General features: G+C 36.9%; 1 protein-coding gene across 2 annotated transcripts in view; it reads right to left on the bottom strand.

The window, feature by feature from the left end:
• Window positions 1–7,151: 7,151 nt before the first annotated feature.
• PGAP1 (post-GPI attachment to proteins inositol deacylase 1) overlaps window positions 7,152–24,676 on the bottom strand; it is a 79,707-nt gene continuing 62,182 nt past the window's right edge. For both annotated transcript variants that reach the window (XM_036023147.1, XM_028509377.2), the window contains 7 exons: window positions 23,363–23,453; window positions 22,384–22,581; window positions 21,353–21,488; window positions 18,903–18,953; window positions 18,265–18,452; window positions 16,337–16,441; window positions 7,152–14,931 (listed from right to left, as the gene is read on the bottom strand). In XM_036023147.1, coding sequence (XP_035879040.1) covers window positions 14,793–14,931; window positions 16,337–16,441; window positions 18,265–18,452; window positions 18,903–18,953; window positions 21,353–21,488; window positions 22,384–22,581; window positions 23,363–23,453 — 908 coding nt within the window. In that variant the 3' untranslated portion in view covers window positions 7,152–14,792. The remainder of the gene's footprint in view (window positions 14,932–16,336; window positions 16,442–18,264; window positions 18,453–18,902; window positions 18,954–21,352; window positions 21,489–22,383; window positions 22,582–23,362; window positions 23,454–24,676) is intronic.

Here is a 24,676-nt window from a genome sequence, read left to right as displayed (position 1 = left end):
GAATCACATCTTCAGACTTGATCAGTGATGAACAATTTGTCTTATAAATATAGCAGCCACTGACCATCTTATGGGGATTTTATAAAATACACAAGGCACTTCCAAACAGCAAAGTGGCTTTCTCCTTTCTCACTCTTAAGAGAAGGTGTATCATACACGGCAGCTGGGAATGTGATGACGATGATCCCACTTAATAGAATGCTCTGTTGGAGAGATCAGCTTTTGAAATTAACAGGATTTTTTTGGAACAGAGAATTCTATTGCAAGGGACAAAATTGCTCCCTATGACCTACACCTTCTATTTCTTCTGAGAACCTCAAGAATCTTGGCAAGTTTTAAATAGTGGCATGGTTTTTCATAATACTCTCTCAAAATAGAGCTATAGGATTGCATGTGTTTCATGGGAAAAAAGAAAAATTACCTACAGCATCCTCTTGCTGAATAAATGCAATCATAGAAAAACGATAGGGTTGAGAAATTGGACGTGATGAGTCGGGACGGGATTGGACTGGGGGTGGGGTGCTGAAAGGAGTGAGCCAATGCAAAGATTACCTTGAAGTGCTAGATTCTTTAGGGCTTAATAACTAATCGAATGTAGTAGGCAAGGGAGAAATTATCAAAATGAATGGGTTTTTAACTTGGGTAATTAAGAGGATTTAATAGAAATTTGGAAACTAAAAAGAGTTGTTACTTAGGGAGAGAAATTATAAAATTAAATTTCAACAGTGTGTTGAAACTAAGTTTGTCTAGTTTGGAGAAAACTAGACATTGGTGAGTTAAGAAGAAAGCACCCATCATTTCTTGAGCACCTACTATGTGTTGGGTGCATTTGGTCTGTTCTTTCATTTAATCCTCACCCCAGGTTTGTGAATTAATGTTACTAGCCATAATCTATGGGTGAGGATACAATCTCAGGGAGGCTAAATGTATTGCCCCCGATTCAGAGATACTTAGATATGGAGCTGGGGGAGCAAGTCTGCCTGGTGTGGTGAATCATCCATCAAGAATATAAAATTGTGTTCTGGCTGGTGTGGCTCAGTGGGTTGAATGCCGGACTGCGAAGCAAAAGAATATAAAATCGAAGTCACAGAGTTAGATAAAATCTCTAAGGGAAAGTACGGGGGGAAGAAGGAAGGCCATGGGCAGATCATTAGGAATATTTTCTTCAAGGCAAGAGGAAAATGATCAGAGAAGACTTTGATGCAAAGTGAACTAATATTGATTATTACATATTACAGGTATTTAGTGAAAGAATTCTATTTCTTATACAATATGGTTTGAATTCTACTAAAGACAAATTGCTTAATTTCTCTGAGACTGTTTTCTTTCTTGTAATATGAAGATAAGAACCTCCCAGTGGGTTTTTATGGAGAACAAGACGAGAAACTAAATGTGGGTGTGTCTGGCCCCGGGTTCCGGTGCAGCAGGTAGCTAGTGAGTGGCTGCTGAAAGGAGGCAGGATGGGTGACAAGGCAGTCGGTACCAACCCCACAGTATGGTATTGGTGGTGGTATATGGTCTGGTATTTTCCTTTAAATCCTCACCCAAGGATTGTTTATTGATTTGAGAGAGAGAGAGAGAGGGAGGTTGATTTGAGAGAGAAACATCAATCGGTTGTCTCCTGTGTGTACCCCAACCGGGGAGCAAACCCATAACCCAGGTATATGCCCTGACCAGGGATGGAACCCTCAACCTTTTGGTGTACGGGATGAGGCTCCAGCCATCTGAGCCATCTGGCCAGGGAGGTTGACCATTTTTAGAAAAACCAAGTACAGAGTTGCATTTCAAATTAGGAACGTGTACCTCTGTCAGAATGGCTGTCCTCAACAAACAACAAGTGCTGACAAGAATGTGGAGAGAAGGGCACCCTAGTGCACTGTTGGTGGGAATGCAGACTGCTGCAGCCACTGAGGGAAGCAGTATGGAGTTACCTCAAAGAATTAAAAATGGAACTGTCTTATGATCCAACCGTTCCCCTTCTAGGAATATATCTGAACCTGAAACATTATTTCCAAACAATGTATGTACCCCTATGTTCACAGCAGTGTTATTTACAATAGCCAAGATCTGGAAGCAGACCGAGTGTCCATCAGTAGATGAGTGGATAAAAAGCTGTGGTACATTTACACAGTGGAATGCTACCTAGCCATAAAAAAAGAGGAAACCTTACCTTTTGCAACAGCATGAATGGTCCTGGAGAGTATTTTTTAAAATTAAAGTATATTTCATTGATTATGTTATTATAGTTCTCCTATTTTTTTTCTCCCCTTTATTCCCCTCTGCCCTGCACCCCCCTCCCACCAGCATTCCCCCACCTCTTAGTTTATGTCCATGGGTGGTTCATGTAAGTCCTTTGGTTTCTCCATTTCCTATACTATTCTTAACATCCTCCTATTTTCTGCCTACCATTTATGCTTCTTATTCCCTCTACCTTTCCCCCCATTCTCCCCACTTCTCTTCTTTTCCCCACTGATTACTCTCAATGTGATCCCCATTTCTGTGATTCCATTCCTGTTCTGGTTGGTTTTTTTTCCTTGTTTAAGTTTAGTTGTTGATAGGTGTGAATTTGTCATTTTACTGTTCATATTTTTAAATATATTTTGTTGATTATGCTATTACAGTTGTCCCATTTCCCCCCTTCATTCCCTTCCACCCTGCACACCCTCTCCCGCCCACATTCCCCCCCTTTAGTTCATGTCCATGTGTCAAATTCTTTAGTTTCTACATTCCCCATACTATTCTTGCCCCACCCCCATCTATTTTCTACCTATCATCCATGCTACTTATTCTCTGTGCCTTTTCCCCCTCTCTCCTCCTTCCACTCCTCTGTTGCTAGTCCTCCATGTGATCTCCATTTCTGTGGTTCTGTTCCTGTTCTAGTTGTTTGCTTAGTTTGTTTTTGTTTTTGTTTTAGGTGTGGTTGTTAATAATTGTGAGTTTGCTGTCATTTTACTACACATTTTTTTAATCTTCTTTTTCTTAGATAAGTCCCTTTAACATTTCATAAAATAAGGGCTTGGTGATAATGAACTCCTTTAACTTGACCTTATCTGAGAAGCACTTTATCTGCCCTTCCATTCTAAATAAACGCTTTGCTGGATAGAGTAATCTTGGATGTTAGGTCCTTGCCTAACATGACATGTCATGACATGACATTCATGACTTGGAATACTTCTTTCCAGCCCCTTCTTGCCTGCAAGGTCTCTTTTGAGACATCAGCTGACAGTCTGCTGGGAATTTCTTTGTAGGTTACTGTCTCCTTATCTCTTGCTGCTTTTGATTCCCTCCTGTTTAATCTTGGCTAATGTAATTCTGATGTGCCTTGGTGTGTTCCTCCTTGGGTCTAACTTCTTTGGGACTCTCTGAGCTTCATGGACTTCCTGGAAGTCTATTTCCTTTGCCAGATTGGGGAAGTACTCCTTTATTATTTGTTCAAATAAGTTTTCAATTTCTTGCTCTCCCTCTTCTCCTTCTGGCACCCCTATCATTCAGATGTTGGAACATTTAAAGTTGTTCTCGAGGTTCCTAAGCCTCCCCTCATTTTTAAAAATTCTTGTTTCTTCATTTTGTTCTGATTGAATGTTGATTCAATTCAATTTCTTTCTTCCCTCTGCTCCAAATCATTGATTTGAGTCCCAGTTTCCTCCTTTTACTCTTGGTTCTCTGTATGCCTTTATTTCACGTTGCATAGTTTGCGCATTTCACTTTTTCCTCTATTTTGCAACCATACTCAACCATTTCTGTGATCATCCTGATTACCAGTGTTTTGAACTGTGCATCTGATAGGTTGGCTACCTCTTCACTGCTAAGCACTATTTTTGGAGCTTTGGGTTCTTTCATTTGGGTCATAGTTTTTCCTTGGCACACCTGTTTCTTGTAAGGGGCAGAGCCTTAGAAATTCACCAGGCAGGGCGGGGCAATTCACATCACTGCATTGTGGTGCTGTATGTGGGGGAGGGATCTGAGAGGAAACAATGCCACTTGCTGGGTTCTCTGTGGGCTTTCAGTCACTTTGGGTGGGTCTGTGCAAGTTCTAGGACTCCTTGGTTCTCTCTAATGCACTCTCCTGTGAGGCTGGGAGTCTTTCTTGCTGCCACATCCCCCACTGGCCTTCATAGCCAGGGCTTTTGAGGCTTTCTTTTCCCTGCACTGGAACCCTGGGTTGCACAGTCTGTCTTGCTCCCAGTTGCTCCCCTCCCAAGCCCATTTTCTCTGCAGGCAAATGTGAGACCAACAAGTCTGTCAGGTGCTGCTTTGCCCAACCCCTGGACCTGGAGAATATTATGCTGAGTGAAATAAGCCAGTCAGAAAAAGACACATACCATGTGATTTGACTTATATGTGGAATCTAATGAACAAAATAGTTTAACATACAAAATAGAAACAGACTCATGGATACGGAGAACAGACAGACAGCTGTCAGAGGGGAGGGGGATTTGGGGCTGGGTGAAAAAGGTGAAGGGATTAAACAAAGAAAAACTAAAAAAACACATGGTGATTGCTAGAGGGAAAGGAGGGTGAGTTGAGGTAGAAGTGGGTAAAGGGGGGACAAATGGTGATGGGAGATGACTTGGGGTGGCGAACACACAATACAATACACAGATGATGTATATTATAGAATTGTATGCCTGAAACTTATATAACTTTATTAACCAATGTCATCCCAATAAATTAAAAATAAAAAATAATTTTAAATGAAAATCAAAATAAAGAATGGCACAAATAGTAAACATAAAAAGCATGGTGAATGAGTCCTTTTTGTTGGCATGTGTTAATATGAACATACCTTATAGAACTATTTGATACTGAAGGATGAGCTAATTTATCAGTGTGAATATTCAGGTGAACATATAGCTCTATAAATCCTGAAGCTTTTATTTGCACAATATATGATTTAAGCTCACCTAGAAAGTCTATGAAAGGTGACTTCCTCTAAACATATTCAAGAGAAAAGCAAATCACTAGAAACATTTTTAAAAGCTCAATTTGACTTTATATAGCTATTTTTGAGTTAGAGTAATTATTCTTGACCTATTCCCAATATAAAATTGTATCTATTAAGTATAGTAAGATGCTTTCACTCATTTGGTAAGGCAAGCTGGTCTATTTTTTCTTGAATTCAGCCATATCCAAGTTCTGACTATTCAAAACCAACAAGACACAACAAAACTATCTCTAAATGAATAAAGTTCACACACACATGCCAAACAACCCAGGGAAGGGATATTGTTTCCTTCCCCTGTAAGGTGTTTTTTTAAAAATTCAATCAAAGAATTTAGGGGCTTTTCTTTCCCTGAAACATTTTGTATTTAGCAGTTCTTTCAATTAAAACTATGAATAAAATGTCAGTAATACAGCAAATATTAAAAGGACTGTGTACCCCTGATATACATGGCAAGCAGACTTCTAGAATGGCCCCCAAGACTCTCACCCTCCAGTGTACACACCTTGTACCATCCATGCCCCTGGAGTGTGGGTTGAGCTTGTGAGTACGATGGGAACGTGCCTGTGACCTCCCATGGCAAAAAGAGTCTCGCAGCTGTGATTAAGATTGACCTTAAGCAAAAGGGAAAGTATCTTAGTGGATCTCAGCTACTGATGTGAGCCCTCTAAATCTGGGTCAAAAGGTCAGAGACAAAGTAAGTTTTAAGAGATTCAAACTGGGAGAATTCTGCTGGTCTGGAAGGAGCACACAGCCACTTTGTGGAGGGCCACAGAGCAAAGAACAGCATGGGAGGCCCGAAGGGCAGAGCCCCCTGGTCAACAGCCAGTAAGAAAACAGGAACCTTCGCCCACAACAGCCCAAACGAGTCTCAGGACAGTAGACCTGGGTGGCACCTTGATTTCCAAAGTGTGATTCTGAGCAGGAAACCCAGTTGGTCTGTACCCAGACTTTGAGGTCTTGTTTGAAGCTGTTAATTTGTAATTTGCTATGCAGCAATAAAAAAATGTGTATTATGGGAAGGGAGGGAAGAAGTGGGGATTGAAAAAAGGGAGAAAAACAAAGGGTTTTTGGAAAGGCCTATGAAGCTTTCATGCTGTATACTCAAGTGGCCAATAATACTGGGGTGGCTTCAAGACTTTTTTTTTAAAAATTACTTTATTGTTCAATTACAGTTGTCTGCATTCCCCCACCCCCCACCACTCCCCCTCACCCCAGCCAAACCCACCTCCCTCCCTTGCTTCCACTCTCCCCCTTGGTTTTGTCCATGTGTCCTTTATAGTAGTTCCTGAAAACCCTTCCTCCAATTGTCCCCTCCCCTCTCCCCTCTGGCTATTGGTTTGAGATAATTCTTTAAGTATTCAAGTAAAATATTAAAGCTTCTAGCTGTGTAATTCCCATCTTTAAAATCTTACTTTGGGGGTTATATTTAAAATATACATAATGTTAGTACATAATATACATATATGTTCACATATTGAGAGATCCTGGTTAACACAGTTTAGGAAAAAAAACTTCCAGTCAACATATAACTTCCAGTCATCCTCAAAGGATGTCCTAGCCCCCCATCCCTCTTTTCACTCCTCTTATTCATTCTAATAAAGTTTACGTCTATGCTGGCTTCTTAAACTATGCAGTGTCTCTTCTGGCACCTTGTAATTCTAAGGACAGTCTTTCTAGGAACCCTGCCAAGTTAAGTTTTATTGACTGAAGCAACGTTGGAGACTTACTATCTGGGGCACTTGTTAAAGCAGAATCCCAGGTCTCTTCCTTTCAGTCAAATTCAGCAGTTTTGGGGGAACTGGAAATCTTTACAAACCATGTTAAATCATTCCCGTTCTCATGGAATTTGGAAAAACGGGTGCCCAGGAATATATAATATATTGAGTTAGTGTAGGGAGAGCGGAGAGTGTGGTCTCTGGCAGAAATATGACTATGTAATTCCTTAAAACTGGATGTGAACCACGAAATGTCCATACAAATGCATGTGGGGAACTACAAAATACCAAAGTGGGAAATACTAAGTTTACCTTGTGGCCAATATTTACCTGTGATATATCATGTTTTTCGAATCCCACACATAGGCATTCAAATTTCTGAAATGCTGGACAGGAGATAATCAGTTTTCAGGTTGTGTGTGTGTGTGTGAGAGAGAGAGAGATGGTATTACGGAGTGTAGGTGAAGTGGTAAGCAATCTCTGCACAAATGTTCTTGTTCACCAGATTTATTGTCGAACATTCAGAATACCAGATTATGACAGGTTGGAGAGAAAGCACCAAAAATTGCTACACATTAATACCTGAGCAGAGACTTAGGGCAAATATTCACCTGTTAAACCCCACACCATAATGTTGAAAACACAGATAAAAACATTCACCACACTCTACAGAGTACCATAAACTGCATTTTGTGAATTACAACCAGTTAATGTCATAATGTTAATTATACACCATACCAAAAATACACAGAAAATTACACATAAGTATACTTAGTACCCCATATACTGTACAAAGCTGGAAAAGATCATGCATGTTTAAATGAAAGAGCTGCAAGGTGACAATATTTTTCAGTATATACTATAGGACAATTTTCTTTGTACTTAAATATTGTTACTATTCGCTGCATTTTCTAGATGAGAACAAAATTATCAATTTGCAAATAAATGAACACTGAGACTATCTCGGCATAACAGTTTATCTTCTATAAACTTTTAACTGTAATACAAAAACTGATGCAGGTTAACAGCCATTATTTGATTACATACCCTCGCCCACACTGCTTCCAACTCAGCTGGACTATGCTGTAAAGAAAGACTTGTTGTCTTTCTGCATACTTTTAGAGAAACCTGTATTTATGTCTTTATGGGAAGGCAGTGAACACAAAGTGGGAAGAAAGAAATGTGTTATGTTTACATTCAAAACTAAAATACAAAAATACAACAAATTACAAGAGATCTGGGCTTCTTTTAGCAGAGACCATGAACATCCTATGAATGCAATAATTTGTTTCAATAGAAATTATATCCATAATTTTAAGTAAGCATTGTAAAAATGCAAGTCTTTACATTAGAGAAACAAGCAAAACTGGAGCCAGTTCTCTCAAGTCTTAAAAATAATTAGGGAAGAAAAACAGAAAAGGGGGAAATAATATTTAAAAATATACTACATGAATTTTAGTTTACTGAAAAGTCATTAGTCAGTAAAATTACTTTATTTTACACCTAAATATAAACCTCAATAATCTGAGGGGAAAAAAGTCCAGGGCTTAGGGAAGAATTGGTCTTGATATTTATTAAAAAGACAAAAAATTACACTGAAGATTAAGATTAATCTTTCTTTGTATAATAAATTCAGAACAGAAGTGCCACCACTATCTTCTTAAAAAGTATTTTCATAAGCTTTTGCCATACATAAACTTCTGTATCTATAAAGTATAAGTCAATTTTAATTTGAAACGAGAACTCTGAAAGTTAAGAGCTGCCTCTAGAGCAAAAGTTCTGCAAATACTAAGGGAAATACTTTTATTTAAAATGTTTACTTCACCAACCTCAAAAAAATAAAAAAAGGAGTTGGGGCCAAGTTGGGAAGACCACCAATAATAAAATACACAGTTATAAAATTGTAGGGCATTCCTTCATCATTTTAAGGCACAGTCTATTTTATCCCAAAAAGACTATAAGTTCAAGGTCACAGTGATAATATGCATTCAATTTTGGTCTGGTTTCTCATGGGTGGGTACATTGCTACATTTAGTTAGTCATAAGTTGAAAAAACTGCAATACAACCACTTTAAAATAATATATTTAAGTCATTTTTGTATTTTAAAAAATGTAAGTACACAATACAATTTGCTAATTTATATACAATAAAAATTGGAGTTTTCTCTCCTTCACAGCGGAAGAGAAGGTTATTTCTACCAATATTCAAATAAATATATATTTGATTATGTAGGAAGCATGGTTATGTTAAATACAGGTATCACCTACTTAGGATAAAATTATTCAACACAAAGGACAAACTCATTCCAAAAAACCAAGTTCACTTAATTTTTAGGTCTTGTACATCATCTTTTTACTAATATCCAGAGTCCACACCAGATGATTGGATAAACTGTCACTAAATCAATGCTAAATATTTTCATATTTGGCTTTCTCAGCTGCCTCTGCACCGACGTTATGAAGCAGAGAAATGGTAAGTGACATTAAATTAGGGGAAGTACTATAATATGAGAAACTAAAATTCCCTTTGAGAATTTGTATAGGGGAGAAATTAAATAATTTTAACCAGGTAAAAATCACAGTTTTTGAGTCTATCATACTTCTACTTTTCTCTCAAGAGTACAACACTGCACCAACATTAACACTTTAGCATTAACACCTTGATTTTTTAAATATTTTCCTTTAAGATATGCATTTTAAAATGTTTACCTCACTCCACTGCATTAGGCTCCAGTGGACGCTTTTCCCCAGTGGAGCACGTGACAGTGCGAAGGGCCGATGGGCACATGGAGAAAGCAAAGTCTACAAACTGTCATTACAGGACCAAGACGCCTGCACTAGAGACGGTCCGTGCGACAGATTTAAAGGTTCACATCACAGAATGAATCCAAAGTAAGGCTACTTCAAATGATTACCTCAACTACTTACTGAAAGATCATTATTGGGTATACTAACTTTTGCCCCCCCTGCTCCAAATCAGAGAACATCATTCCAGCAATCAGATGAAATAGAATATAACTGTGCTGCAAGTTTTATATACTTTCAAAGAAAAATTAGGGTACAGAATGTAAGTTTTGAGGATTTACATATTTAGTATAAGTCCTAAATGGAAAATACTGAAAAGTTATTTTTGCTTTAATCCCAGTATGCTAAGAAGAGTTCATTGGCACAGATGACTGGAGGTATTTCACATTTCCGCTTAGCTTTGGTGGCAATGTGTGTTTTGCTAACCATATGAACATGGTTATGTTTTCCAATGTAGAGGTTTATGCTAAAAAAAAAAACAAGTGTGTCTTTTTTTCTTAAAAAAGAGATGTAAAAAGTCCAATATGAAACAAAACAAGTGCAATATGAAATATAAAACATGCCTATCAGTTAGGCTTTTGAACAGTTAATAGTTCTATGCTTTGTGTATAAATCTTTTACTAGTAACCTTACTACTATACAAATACTAAAAACCAAGATAACATTAAAAAAAATAGCGTATTAACTTACAAAAATGGCTACCTTTAGACTTCCTAAACTAAGATTAGAATTCAAATATGCAAACAAATTTACACTTAACTAATCAAAATACATCAACAGTTTTCCTCATAAGTGTTCAAAGTTACAATGTACAGAATCAGTGCAGAATAATTCTGACTCATATACATCAAGTTCTATACAAAGTCATCACAAAGTAACTGGTTACTTGGTATTTCAAAACAGCCATTTTTGGAAGCATAACATGCCAAACACTTTTAGTAAATACTATACTTGTTTTAAAAAACTTCAGCTATGGACAATGTAATCAAAATGTAGCTGAGATCATCTAGCTTTTGAAAGACATGTTACCAATTCATGTGTGCTATAACACAAGGGTAGGCAAAACTAGGTTTACATTGTGCGTACATGAGACACAGTTTATTTCTGTGTATTTATTATTGTATTATTTACTTTCCAGGTGAATTATTGTAAACCTACTTTTGCCCATCCTAATATTTATACTATTAATGGACAGTAGTCTATTCTATTTCCAAATTTTATTCCATTCTTAAAACTAAGTTATTAATATACAAAAGTCATTCTTCTGTATTCAGAATACATTATCAAGGAAAGTGAATTCTTGAGCACTTAAGTACGCAAGATAGGATTTGGATTACCGACCTGGCTTTTCTTTCCTATCATCTGTATTAACAATAAAGAATGTGAGTAGCTTCATAGCTTTCTATTTCCTCAGGCTGTTAAACTTATTGGGAGAGAATAAATAAAAGTTCATTAAAGAATCTGAAATGTCCTTTATTTACCCCAGTCAAAAAGACTGGGGTAAAATAGCTCCCCATCATCTTACTATTTTGTAGAATTACATTTATTCTACATTTATTTACCTTATGTGGCAACAAGGTTTTCGGTCAGGGTCTAATTTCATAATACAAAGATATTTCTGCTGCTTCCTTTACCCTGGGGAGTGCCATGGTCTCCAAACTGACCCCCTCCACACCATCTTCACAAGCTTCCTGTTCCCTTCGACATACTGAGAAAACGAAGGCTGATGATGAAAAGTAATCCACAAATGCCTGGTCATAGAAGGGCACAGCACATTTACATTTTTTCCTGATTTTAATTTACTGAAATTGCAAATGCAACACTGTAAAGTTTTGCACTAAACCTTATAATAAAGCAAGATATTACACTAATTTAGACCTAATGTGTGAGATGAAAACATAGGCTAATGGTATTGCCTGGGGGCTTGAGAATCAACTGCCCTAGTCTGTCTCATAGTCTTCGTGCTTCCCCCATTTCTCCCAGAGCTGTCAGGAACTGAACTGAAAACAGTTTTACTTCTTTTTATTTCCCTTGGCCACCTTCTATAAGAAGTGCTAATGAGCAGTGAGGTGAAATAAATAAACTATGCTACAACTGGAAATTCTGAAGTATTGGAACTAGGTAAAGAACAGACCAGACAATATGCCTCCCAGGTGTGTGTGTGGGGGGGGGGGGGGGGCAGAAATGTGCACTGTCTGCGTGGCTGACACGATAATCAACAACAAACATTTTCTAGGCCTGCTGGCATTCTTTCTTTCTTTTTCCTTACTATACAATCATGTAGGCATCATAGTGGAGTTGAATCAAGGAAGAGGCTTCCATTATGTATCTAAATTTATCTGACCAAAATAAAAAAAGACTGATACATGATCAATGTATATTGAAGAAACTAAAAAAAAAAAAAAATCAATGTTCATCAGGCACAAGTGGTTTTTTTAGGGCTGCTCTTTTAAATATTTTCATTCTGGTGACAAACAAGAAAAGACTTAGCAGATCCTGTTTAATTTCTGGCACGAAACAGATCCAGAAAACAGGGCTTCAGTGATGTCCACTGTGTTATCAGGTGTAAACTTATGTAAGAGTCGTAACTCTGGAGGAAGCTTTAGAAACACTGGAAGTGCTAGCGTTTCTCCTGCCCAGTCTGTTTCATCCAGTTACCAACCGTAAGGTCCAGGAGTAATTTTTATAAGCAACAAGTTACTCAGTTACTCAAAACTCAGCAAGTTCTAAATTACAATGTAACATTAGAGCTCAGAAGTTTGTTGAACTAGATAGACCCCCACCACAATAAACAATCCTGTGTTTAGTAATAACGCTGTCAAAGCCGTGCGGCTTTACCGGCTAATACAAGTTGTAAGCATGACAGAAACAATCCATAATTTAAACATAAAAACATTTTCCTTTACTCGAGTGACAGAAACATCCATATTCGCTCATCTTCAGAGCCTACCTTCTGCTCTCTGGTAGTTATTTGGGTTTAAAGTGCATCAAGCTTGGGGAAGACCCTGTGGAAATGTTTAAAAAATGTCTCTATATTTATGTATACAATGGCTAAAGACCCAACCTACTGTCATTTCTAAAATGTTTAATAAGAATCCTTTTTGCAGCTCTAAGATGAAGTATTTTGTTAGAATAAATAAGACTTTAAAACTTGATAACTACACTCACATGAGATATGTTAGTGACAATGAGTGTGCCTTGCCTGCTGCTTTAAAAAGCTAATGTGCACTACTACTCACAAAGGGGAAATTAAAGCTTGTTAGTTACATTGCATTCATGAGCAGCACTCACTAAACATGAAGACTTCAGGTCACAAAACAATGATTACGGCTGTCAACAGGATTCAAATTAATGAGTATTTCTAAAGTTCTTTCTGTGTATAAACCTAAGTTCAAATTCAGAAATAGTTAAGTGACACATTTAATCTGTAACTTGAAGTACAATTGCACCCATGAAGAAAATAACAGATGCTATGTGTACAGAAGTTGCCTATGAGAACACGTACAGCTCCACATTGGCAGATGTGTCCTTACTGAAACATGTGTGTGGTGTACCATGGGACAGGGGTATAATCTAATACATTCTCTCTCCTTTCAGGTACTGAACACACAAGCATTTTGTATTCTATCCCTTTTGCTACTTCTCTCACATAAGAGCCTGGTATGTCTGCCATGAACGCTGAGGTTACCACTCCTCTTTAATGGAATTGGTGAGTGAAAATATGACTTTTGAACAATAGGCATGAAGTTGGGAAAGACAACAATGGAATCAAACTTACAAGCCTCAGAAATAACAGCAAGACGCTCTTTGATGCCAAAAGAGCAAGGACCTGAGGAACAACTGAGAAGAAAAGTGGAGTGACCCTGTACCGGCTGCAATGTGGGGACAACCCTCTATAGGCAGTAACAGCTGAGAGGTGTTAATGGAATCCAGATGCAACGGCAGATAAGATGAACTTGGTACTTTAATACTAAGAAGGACACAAGTTCACAAGTGCAACAGTGGAATTACTGAGACTTAAGGACTTGAGAGGTTTTAGGTATTTACAGCATATACATCTAAAGGAAGGGCTCTATCAGCCAGATATACCTCAGCCTGAGTTTATCCTTTCTTAAGGCAAAGATACCTAGCTCCCTTACCTACTTCCTACTCTTGTAGCTAAAAGTGAGCTGAAATCTGAAGTGAAATAGAAATATCATTCTCTTACCTGTCAAACAGTGATCACCTTGGCAAATTAAGATTGCACTGGTAAACCTAGTGGCTAAAGCCTCCAATTTATTCAGGTATACTGTTCCTACTTATGCTATTAGTGGGGCAACAGTTTGTTTGTTACTCCATCAATAGTATAATTTTATATACCAAATGTGGTACTGTACTTGATCGTGCTAATTTTTCCCCACAGTAGTCAAAAACTGAAAACCTGGAGTTTTTCCTGACCACTGGAATTTAGTTATTTTAATAACCCGCCCGGACCTGAGGCACTTCCGGCAACCACGGGTCAACGGTAAAACTGGTAAGGAAACAGCACAGAAAGAATAACTGGCGTCTTCCAACCCCAGCAAGTCAGTATCAGTGGGGATTTTCTTCACATTTAACAACAGATCTCTGTAATAAGTCTCCTCAAATTCACCAGGAATAAAGCTAAGGTTTGCATTTGTAAAGCAACCTCAAAATTTCATGAAGTTGGAAGTTTGAATTATTTCTGTCCATCGGTGTTACATTGGTTACTAAGAAAACATGTCTCCTTAGAAAAGTAGTGTTTTCACAGATGGGAGAAAACAAAAGACCTATGTGGTTCGCCGCAGCTGCTGAGGACGGACGGGCCACTCTTTGCGGCCACTCCATTTGTGAGAGACCACATGGTTGTGAATTTCGTCAGTTTTGGAAAACTATCTTCTCAATAAGTACTGTAGCAAACACAAAGTAACCCACTTTGCAGAAGGAAGTTTGATGAAATGAGCAGAATGCTTGAGGTGAGGTTGAGGTGAGGTTACGAAAAATGCTTTACGTTTACTAGGTGTTCGGGAGGAGCTCCCTCGCATGACCAGCTAAGCAGACTCGCTGACACGTGGAGGAGTCCTCAAAGACAGTGTCCTTTGACCAATTTTTTAAAAAATGAGTATTACACAGATGCCACACCACCAAACAAAACCATGCTTCAACTACTCTCTTCAAGCATTACAAAACTAATTTCCTATTTTCAACGTTGTAAAAATAGACGTGTCTTCTCCAAAGGATCTTGTAGTCTGCACTGACGGATCTGTGCAACCCCTCTCATTACTGACCCTAAGGGCCAAAATCAATACCATCATCCCTTAGATCCAACCCTACATAAAGTTACATAAGGCATGGAGGAAAAGGGAAATGAAAACACAACTCGGAACCCTGTATAACTGTGTAGACCCGAAGGCGATCACACCAATAGCCAGAGGGAGTGGAAATTGTGAAGCAGTCCTCAACCATTTACTGTAAAAAGAGAGAAAGATGTATTACGTCCAGTGTGAGCACAAATGAAACATGTTGATCATTCACACAGCTTTGAGAAATCACTTTGTTTTAAGTGATTTTAGATGAAGTCATTTTTCATATAATGAATTTAACTGTCCATAGTTTTAAAAATGATCAATCCAAGCCATATTTTGGCTAGAAAAAATATTTCTGTAAGTAAAGAACTAGTTTTGTTTAGTCTTTAAAATTTTAACAACAGCAAAGTACTGGTTGGGCTTTTATTCAGTGATTCTACCTAACATTAGAAATCTATCCTAACAAATATAATCAATAAAGTTTACTAAGACTTAGCTACAGAAATATTTAACCTTACTTAAACTAGGAAGGGAAAAAACAAACAAACCCTCAACCAAATGAAAAAGGAACCATCTTTAATTCCTAACAGGAGAATACAAGGCAAGAAACTAAGTATTTTTAAAGCAAAAATACAGATGGTCCCCAACTTATGACTGTTAGACTTAGGATTTTTTGACTTGTCGATGATGCAAAAGCAACATGCATTCGGTAGAAATTATAATTCAACTTTTGAAATTTGATCTTTTTCCAGCTGGCAATATGTGGTGAAATAATTTCTCCCGATGCGGGGCAGCAGCAGGGAGCTGCCACTCGCAGTCAGCCATGCGATCGTGAGGGTCAGCAACCAGAACTCTAGGGTAGTAGTAAGTGCATTTTCGAATTATGGTATTTCCAGTTTAGGATGGGCTTATCATGATGTAACCTCATCATAAGTCAAGAAGCATCTGTACTACCAGGAAGGCCTATCACCTTTTACTTTGAAAACAGAAAAATTGTGATTAAGAGGGGTTAAGAAACTTGCCTAAGGCATATATAGAGCTATTAAATAGCAGAGCAAAGACTTAAATCCCAGGCTGGCCTGATTCTAGAATACCTGCAAATGTCTGCCAGCATTGATGGAAAAGGCTCTGAGAGGAAACAACCAGTCAATGAAAAGTCAAGCTTTATTGTGGAGAAGTTTAAACATATACCTAAGCAGACTAACAGTATCATCAACCTCATGTACCCATCACTCAACTTCAAAAATTGTCAAGTCACGGCCAAACTTCCTTTACCTACATTCCTATCCACTTCCTATATTCTCTGGAAGCAAATCTTAGACATCATATCTTTTAAGGGTTAACTTTTTAAAGGAAAAACATTATATCCTAATAAGTAAAACCCATAATTAAGAAAACAAGTATAATATATTTTCATATAAACTATATTTGCATATATACCATAATTATATTATAGCTTTCCCTTTAGGAACAGTCAATGTATTAGGAATAAAGAAAGAGCATGCTTCATTCATAAAAGGGTGATTAAGACTAGGAACAGACATGAGAAAAAGAAAGATTAAGCATACCTTGATTTTATTGAAACATTGTGAGTATTTCCAAGAATTGCTATAGTTGGAATAAGGATAAATGCCAAAGGTTTACATGGATCAGGATTAAGTTTAAAGTAGTACCTATATCAAAGAGAAGAAAAACATAAATCAACAAAGCACAGCAGATCATTTTAAAGTATCAGAATCAAATTCAATAATTTTCAAAACATTCCAATAGCAACACAGATGTAAGAAAGCTCTAAATAGTGCATGAAATCTTTGATAAATAATATGTGCTCTAAATCATCTTTATACCCAAGTTGGTTTTTTGGGTTTTTTTTTTTATCCTCACCTGAGGAGATGCTCACTGACTTTACAGAGAGAAGGTAGGGAGAGGAGGAGGGAAGCATCACTGTGAGAAACAAACACTGATCGGTTGGTTGCCTCTTGCACGTGCCCTGACCGGGGACTGAACCCGAAACCCAGGCACGTGCACTCACCAGAGTCGAGCCCGCGACCTTCTGACTTACAGGAGACACATGCCGATCAACCAAGCCACATTGGCCAGGGCATATACCCAAGTTTTATATGAAAAATTATGTTCAGAAACTACTAAAGGAAATGAAAATATTGATTATAAAACATTTCCTTTTTATAAGTATATGTCTAAAAGCTCCTATGTAAATTTTATAAAACAAATTATTTAAAATATATTAAGGCTGCTCTATTTTTAAAAGATAAAAAATAAAGGCTTATATAAAATAATCTGTTCCTTATCTTTCTAAAATTCAAATTCTCATTTCTTGCACTTACTGACAGGGAAACAATTACAGACTTTCAGAATCATAAATTTGCACTCCTTAAATAATCTCCCCAAATGTTAACAAAAATCTGGATCTTGACTAAAATGAAGGGCATAGGAAGGATATTAAAATATGGTCACCTGTGACTTAATTTATCACACTTATTTTGGTTTTGCCAATTTTAAAATTAAATACTTCTGGCATTTAGACAATCTAAAAGTTTTGTATGATTTTTGTAACCTATATTGAGTAGAGGTTCAATTATTACTTAGATAGACTATTTTTTGAAACAACTTATCAATAACTAAATATTCTAGAAACAATTTGGAGGGCATTTCAGACTCTTATGTGACCTAGGCCGCTTAGCTGGTAGGAAAGGAAATTATGGTTTTCAGTGTTATGATAGCTGATCATTTATTTTGCTTAGATGTATGGGACATACTAAAAGTACCCATTTCTGCCCTGGATGATGTAACTCAGTGGATTGAACACCGGACTATGAACCAAAGGGTTCCTGGTTCGATTCCTAGTCAGGGCACATGCCTGGGTTGCAGGCCAGGTCCCCAGAGGGGAACATGCGAGAGGCAACCACACACAGATGTTTCTCTACTTCACTTTCCATCCCCCTTCCTCTCTGTCTGAAAATAAAATAAAATCTTAAAAAAAAAAATACCCATTCCTTTCACCATTTCTAATATTTTTAAATGGAAACTTTTTAATCTCCCTCTAAATTTAAGAAAACATAAAACTGATCATGAATTGAAAAATAAACAGGGTGGGTAGGGCAAGGGAGAGTAATGGGGGAAAAATGGGGACCACTGTAACTGAACAACAATAAAAAAGTAAAATAAAATTTAAAAAGAAAAATAAATAAAGTACTAGCATTATGAAATACCTTAAATCAATAAAGCAAAGTACATTTTCACATGTGTAGATCAAAGAAGGTTAAAGGTGACATATCCTTTTTTGGGGATGTTTATTTCCCAAAGGTTTATATTCTCATGGTAAGGGAGGAAATGTGGATATATTAAGAATAAATTTCAGGAGATATATTGCTTCCTGTGCTCGAGGTAGTATTATGGACCATTGGAACCTAGCAAGTTCCTACTTATAGATATTTATTGTTTGAACCACATATATAATTATACAAATAAAACACACCTAAGGTTCTTAAACCAGTAAATTAAAGATGGCGTGCTGAGTAACACGACCCACGTCAGTAAGTTAATCACAGTACTGTGCATGCGAAGACTGTCTTCAGCATCGCTGGCAGACAAACGAAGAGGGTGTGCTGTGGAGTCTTTATGGTGATTGGATTTTTTTTCACTTCTTCTAGGGTGTTTCGGATTCTACAAACCAATAAAGTAAAAATATCAACATGGTAAGTAAAATTTGTTTATTTTATTTAGAATCGTATTCAATTACTTAATAGCCAAATAAATACATCTTTCCACTATTAAATTGATATAAAATACTGAAACTACTTTGTTTTGAAGTGGTTATCAGTTATGAAACTTTTATTCCTTTGATTTGCTATTCCCACTGCTGAGAATATATCCTCTAAATAATTACTCAAAACAAAATTTAAAATATAATTTATAATAAGTACTGACAAAGATCAAATTAAACTTAGAAAATCTAAGTCTATTTTAATATTGACTAGCTTTATTTTTCTTAAAATTTTTAAAATTCGTAATAGCTTTTAAACACTGTAAAATCCCAATATTAAAAAAAAAAACTTTAAAATTTCCCATGTTCTTTCATGATAAAGTGATGTAGAGTTTGAAAATAAAACTTACCACAGTTTGGCTATTCTTAAAATTTGTTAGAGTGGCTTGCAAATGAACAATCTAGGAAAAAAAAGACCATTTAATTTTGCTTTTATTTTGAAACAAAAACAACTATTTATATTAAAACTGAGAAGCACTGTAACCTATAGTTTAAAAAAGATAAACAAAAATTATACACACGTGCTGTCATGGACAAAAAACAGAAACAAGATAATACAAACTTCCAGAGTATCTCGGGCCAGGACACATTGTTACACCTTTTACATTGTGGAGCTTCTGAATGAGGCCTCACTATAGCAACTTAAAGTGTCTTCTGAGTAAAAAAATTGATTATACTTAGTATAGTACAAACAGTAACATGTCTTTATGTATTTTAAGACTTTGATGATCTAAACTCAATTATATTTGGTGGTAAAATGTTTACAAGAATCTGAGAAAGTCTGCAAGTTTAACTGACTAGATTTGCTTAAGTATTTGAGAAAATTTTGCTTATCAGGGGCCAGCTGATTGAAATGATCAATTAAAAAATTCAAAATATTTCCTTTATAAACCAAGCAGCTCTAAATATGTTTGTGTGTGTGTGTGTGTGTGTGTGATGAAAATAATATATAATGGGTATGTACTGGGTTGGCCAAAAAGTCCATTTAGTTTTTTCCATAAAATAAAAGACACATTTTTCATTTTCACCAGTAATTATTGTTATTTTTTAAAAGATGTTATTTATTTGTTTAGAGAGAGGAGAAGGGAAGGAGAAAGAGAGGGAGAGAAATATCAGTGTGGTTTCCCCTCACATGTTCCCAACTGGGGACCTGGCCCGCAACCTAGGCATGTGCCCTGACTGGGAATCAAAACCCAGGGGCTCTTTTAAACCCACTGGCAACCGTTTGGTTCGCAGGCCAGTGCTCAATCCACTGAGCTACACCAGCCAGGGCCACTAGTAATTATTTTGATTTGGATATTTTGAGTAAGTTGGCTATCTCCTGCTATTAGCCTCTCATGGGTAGAGGTCAGGGATGCTGCTAAACATCTTCCAATGCATAAGACAGCCCCACAGCAAGGAATTATTTGGCCAAAATGTTAGTAGTACTAAGAAACTTTGCAAATCATTTTTGACACATTTGATCAGTCACAGAACCTTCTCCTACACTGCACAATTTTTGTGTGTGTTTCAGTTGTGTTTTTACCTTTCTTGAAATAATAAAAGCATAATATGGCAAAAATGTTGCTTATTTTCTTCCATCTTCTATATTACAATGGCTACACAAAAATTCCCCAATTTTTGATAAGTTTTTTTAAATGCATGCTGATATGACAGCTGTCACAATACATTCTAACGAAATTGTTCCGAACGAAGTTAAAGACAACTAAGTGCTACCAGAGCCATCTTATGGGGGGAAAAAATTAACTTTTTGGCCACCCAACATTTTGTAATTATTTGGTGATAAATACAATCAAAAGAGAGGCAGGAAAAAGAGAGAGAAAAAAAAACAGGATAGTTCAGGTTCCCAAACCATTAATTTGGTCTAAATTATGCCATTTGACCTCTTCATTAAATATAGCATTTGCAAACATAGTTATTGGAATATTTTAGACAAAAAGGCTCTTTTAAACCGAGAGGCATCTGAATAAATCTTTGTTTAGAAAAGAAAGAAAAATATTATCCATTCTGGTGTCCATTGTCTCTATATAAGACTAATGTGGTGAGTATGCAATGCATGACCTATATTTTCTTGCACAGCTATCAGCTTTCTTGGAAATGTTTTTACTTCCCCAGTAAGATTACTGGCCTAATTCTTTTTTATCATTGTCTTCTGATTTTTAAGCAATGTATGTAACATTTTATATTATTTCAGCATGACTGATAGACCAATCCTAGTGACATAACTTTTTATTTTGTTTATAACCTCTGTTCATAGGGAGGTGTGAATAAAAATTGCTCTACTAAGCCCTGGCTGGCATAGCTCGGTGGATTGAGCTCGGGCTGTGAACCAGTGTAGCAGGTTCGATTCCCAGCCAGGGTACATGCCTGGGTTGCAGGCCATAACCCCTAGCAACCGCACATTGATGTTTCTCTCTCTCTCTCTATCTCCCTCCCTTCCCTCTCTAAAAATAAATAAAATCCTAAAAAAAAATCTATAAAAAATTGCTCTACTAAAATGTTTTTTAATTAGTTAACATAACTTGCAAGAGCAAGAAGCAATTTGAAACAGCATGTCTCCCCCTAAACCTTTTTTACACAAACTATCCCAATGCAGATTAATAATTTCAGTTTTATAGTTAACTACATATTTTAAATAACTAAGATGTTTTAGAAAACCTTTACCCTTAAATTAAACCTGTTATATAAGATAAGATTACTGCAGTGGTCATTAGAAATTTTTGTTACCAACACCTACACAAAATTCTATGCCTGCCTTGATACACAGCCCAGGCATTCTGACTGCATCGGGCTGACGTACCTTAATCACATAGTAAAGATAAGTTAGGAGTATGGCCAATGCTCCACAAGTTGCCCAACTAATGATGATCAAAACAATGGTCAAAATGGTTACGTCTGATGACATGATCTTGATATCTTTAGGAAGTTCTGAGGGCCTGGAAAAACAAGAATAAAACTCTTAATAGTTATTTCTACAGTCACATGTTAAGAGGAAAACAGTAATCAGTGCTCTGCCAGGCTTTCCTGCTTATTAATAGGCAAACACCATAAAGTTAACAGTAAGAGACTTCTTAATAAAGGCAAGAAGTGACACATATTTAGTTGTATATTCTGTTGTATATTGTGATAGCTCCTCTTTCATTTACACTATGGCTGACATATGTATTCAGGATGAAAAAATGTTGCTAAAGATATTTACGGGCCCTGTGTGATAGATACATTTCTGATCTTGAGGTGAAAAAAGTTTTCTATTTCTTCACATCTCAAGATCACTCACACCCTCAGCAGGAAGTATCACACCATAATCCCTTCTGTGACTGTGAAGCACATGACAACCCTGGTGAGGAGGAGTGGCAAAGGAAACGAGATCACTGGTTTACCAGAAAAGCCTATCAGTAATTTCAAATTATGTCTTTGCCCCTACAAGAAAACTACAGGCAATGTTTTTGGAGCTCTTATACATTTCATCTAATCTGATCCTAAATATCTTGATTGGTGCCTCTAGCCCTCAGGTTTGAGAAAATTCACATAACAAAAGCATTGCCAGTGAAATTCTTCCTCCTTAGAAAGATCTGTAACAGTGAAATTTAAAAATACTTGGATAATCTGCCTAACTTTTTTTGATAGGTCAAATGTAGTATTTAACTTGCAATAAATAATTATCTTTGACAATGACATAACTTTCAATGCTAATCCACATTTTGCTAGTTATAAATCTTTCCTGAGAAATTAGTCTAGTGAAAGCAAATTAATTTTAAAGTTCCTCATCAGAATATAATTTTTTTTCTTAATGGAGAGCAATGAGAAAGTTTTCAATCACTCATTCTTTACCTTTTCAAAGCTAGCCACAAGGAAGAGAGGAGTCTCACAGACGCGGAGGAGAGCAGGCCGCCCCAGTAGGCAGTACACGTTCCAAACAGGAAGAGGATCAGGGATACAAGAGGGAAACACATACTCTGACTAGTTAAAAAGATGGCATCTAATTCTGGTAATAAGAAAACATCCCATAATTCTTTAAACCACTTATGTCTGTGGATAAAAGAAAATACAGAATAAATGCAAAAGAAAATCAACAACTGACAACATTCAAGGACTTAATACCTGAGGTGTATGACCATTCACTAGAGTCCCCAAAGTACCGTGATACCTATTTTGTAATTATACTGAAACAAATTTCAAGTCATTTCTCTCCCCACTGAGCCGCTGGTCTTCCAGGATCTGAGTCCTGCACTGCAATGCAGCTCCACTGCTCTCTACTGTTCCTTGTAATCAAGTAGTAAGCGTTTTTGTTTTTTGTTTTTTTTTAAGTTAGGAAGCCAATAGCTAGTTTTAATGACGGGGGAAAAGAATATCTAAGCAATGGCTCTTAAGCAAGAACCAACTTTGTATAAATTAAGAATGGACAGTTAAGTAGGGCAGGGAAATAAAAAAATGCACTTTATACAAGAAGTAAGAAAAAGTGATTGGGGACACTGTTTCATCAGTTTCCTGGAACAGCTGTAGCATGACCTGGGCTGAGATGGTCAAAGATCACGGACCATATACATCCCTTTGCCAATGTTAAAGGTCTGTTAAGTTTACGGTCTAAGTTTAGGTTGATATATGTAAGTTCAGTAATTACTTTTGACATGATTATACTATTCAAGTAAATGTTGATATACTTATCAGGCCTTTGTCTAAGAGAAAAATCCCATTTAATAAAATAGGTCACTTGCCATATTTGTATGAAAATGTATATTCCATTATGAAGAAAAAAAAGTTTTATATACAATATAACATTAAAATTGTTATCACAGATAATAAAACTTACCCCAATAGAAACTTAATCATAATTACAAAAGGATCAACTTTGTAGGGTTTGGCTTCTTTATCCAACATAGTAGCATATTCTAAGCAATGACCTGGCGATTTAAAAAAATTGTATGTAGTAACTAATTCACAGTAATTAAGGATGACACATATATCCTACATTGTCTGTAAGAGCAACATATTCCACGTCAGAGAAGGCAGGGTCTCCATTACTATCACAGAGATGCTCTTCAAAAGATTAAGTCTACCGAACAAACTGAACTAACAAGCAAAACGGAGACAGACTCACAGACAGAGGGCAGACGGACCAACGGCTCTGGGACATGACTGGGAGAGGAGGGACAGAGTAAAAAGGACTCGTGGATGTGGACAACAGTGTGGTGATTGCTGGGGGAAGGGGTGTATACATGGTAATGAAAAAAATACAATAAAACATTAAAAATTACTGTAATTCAATGGTTCTCATACAAGAGTACACATTCAGTCATTTGTGAAACAAATTCTGGAAGCCAAGTCTGGGATTTTATCATCTGTATTTTCACAAAGCTCCAGAGGTGATTTTTAAAAAAACTTTACTGGATGTAATTCTCATTCATACCACACAAGCCATCCATTTAAAGCACATGCCATTCAGTGGTTTTTAGTATATTCATCACACAACCATCACCACAATTAGTCTCAGAACATTTTTATTATTACTCCCAAAAGAAACTCTGTTCCCTGTCACGTCCATGGCCCCCCGTACCCCCAATTCCAAGGCAACCAGTAATCTAGGTTTCCTCTGTAGACCGGCCTATTCTGAGCATTTCCTGTATAAAGGGAATCAATCATACACTATGTGGTCCTTTGTGAAGGGCTCCTTTCACTTAGCATGCTTCCAAGATTCGACCATGTGGTGGCAGGTATCAGCACATTCTGTTTATCCATTCAACAGCTGAGGGGCACTTGGGTTGTTTCACTTTTTGGCTATTAAGAATAGTGCTCCTGTGAACATTGGTGTGTAAGTTTAGTGTGGGTGTATGTTTTCACCCCTCTTGCGTACATACCTAGGAGTGGAGTTCCTGAGTCATATGGTAACTGGTTAACCGTTTAAGGAACTGCCAGCCTCCTTCCCAAAGCAGGTGTACCATTTTACATTCCCACCAGCCGTGTATGAAGGTTCCAATTTCTCCATACCGTCATTAACACTTGTAATTATCTCTCTTTTTATTTATAGTCATTCTAGTGAGTATGGCCCACGATAGTTCTTGACAGACAGACATCCTTGGTCCAGAATTACTTAAGTGGTTTGAGACATGATCCTATACTTAAGTGC

The sequence above is a fragment of the Phyllostomus discolor genome, chromosome 4, assembly GCF_004126475.2.
Source record: "Phyllostomus discolor isolate MPI-MPIP mPhyDis1 chromosome 4, mPhyDis1.pri.v3, whole genome shotgun sequence".
Lineage (NCBI taxonomy): Eukaryota > Metazoa > Chordata > Mammalia > Chiroptera > Phyllostomidae > Phyllostomus > Phyllostomus discolor.
This window is presented reverse-complemented; position numbering and strand designations above follow the sequence as displayed.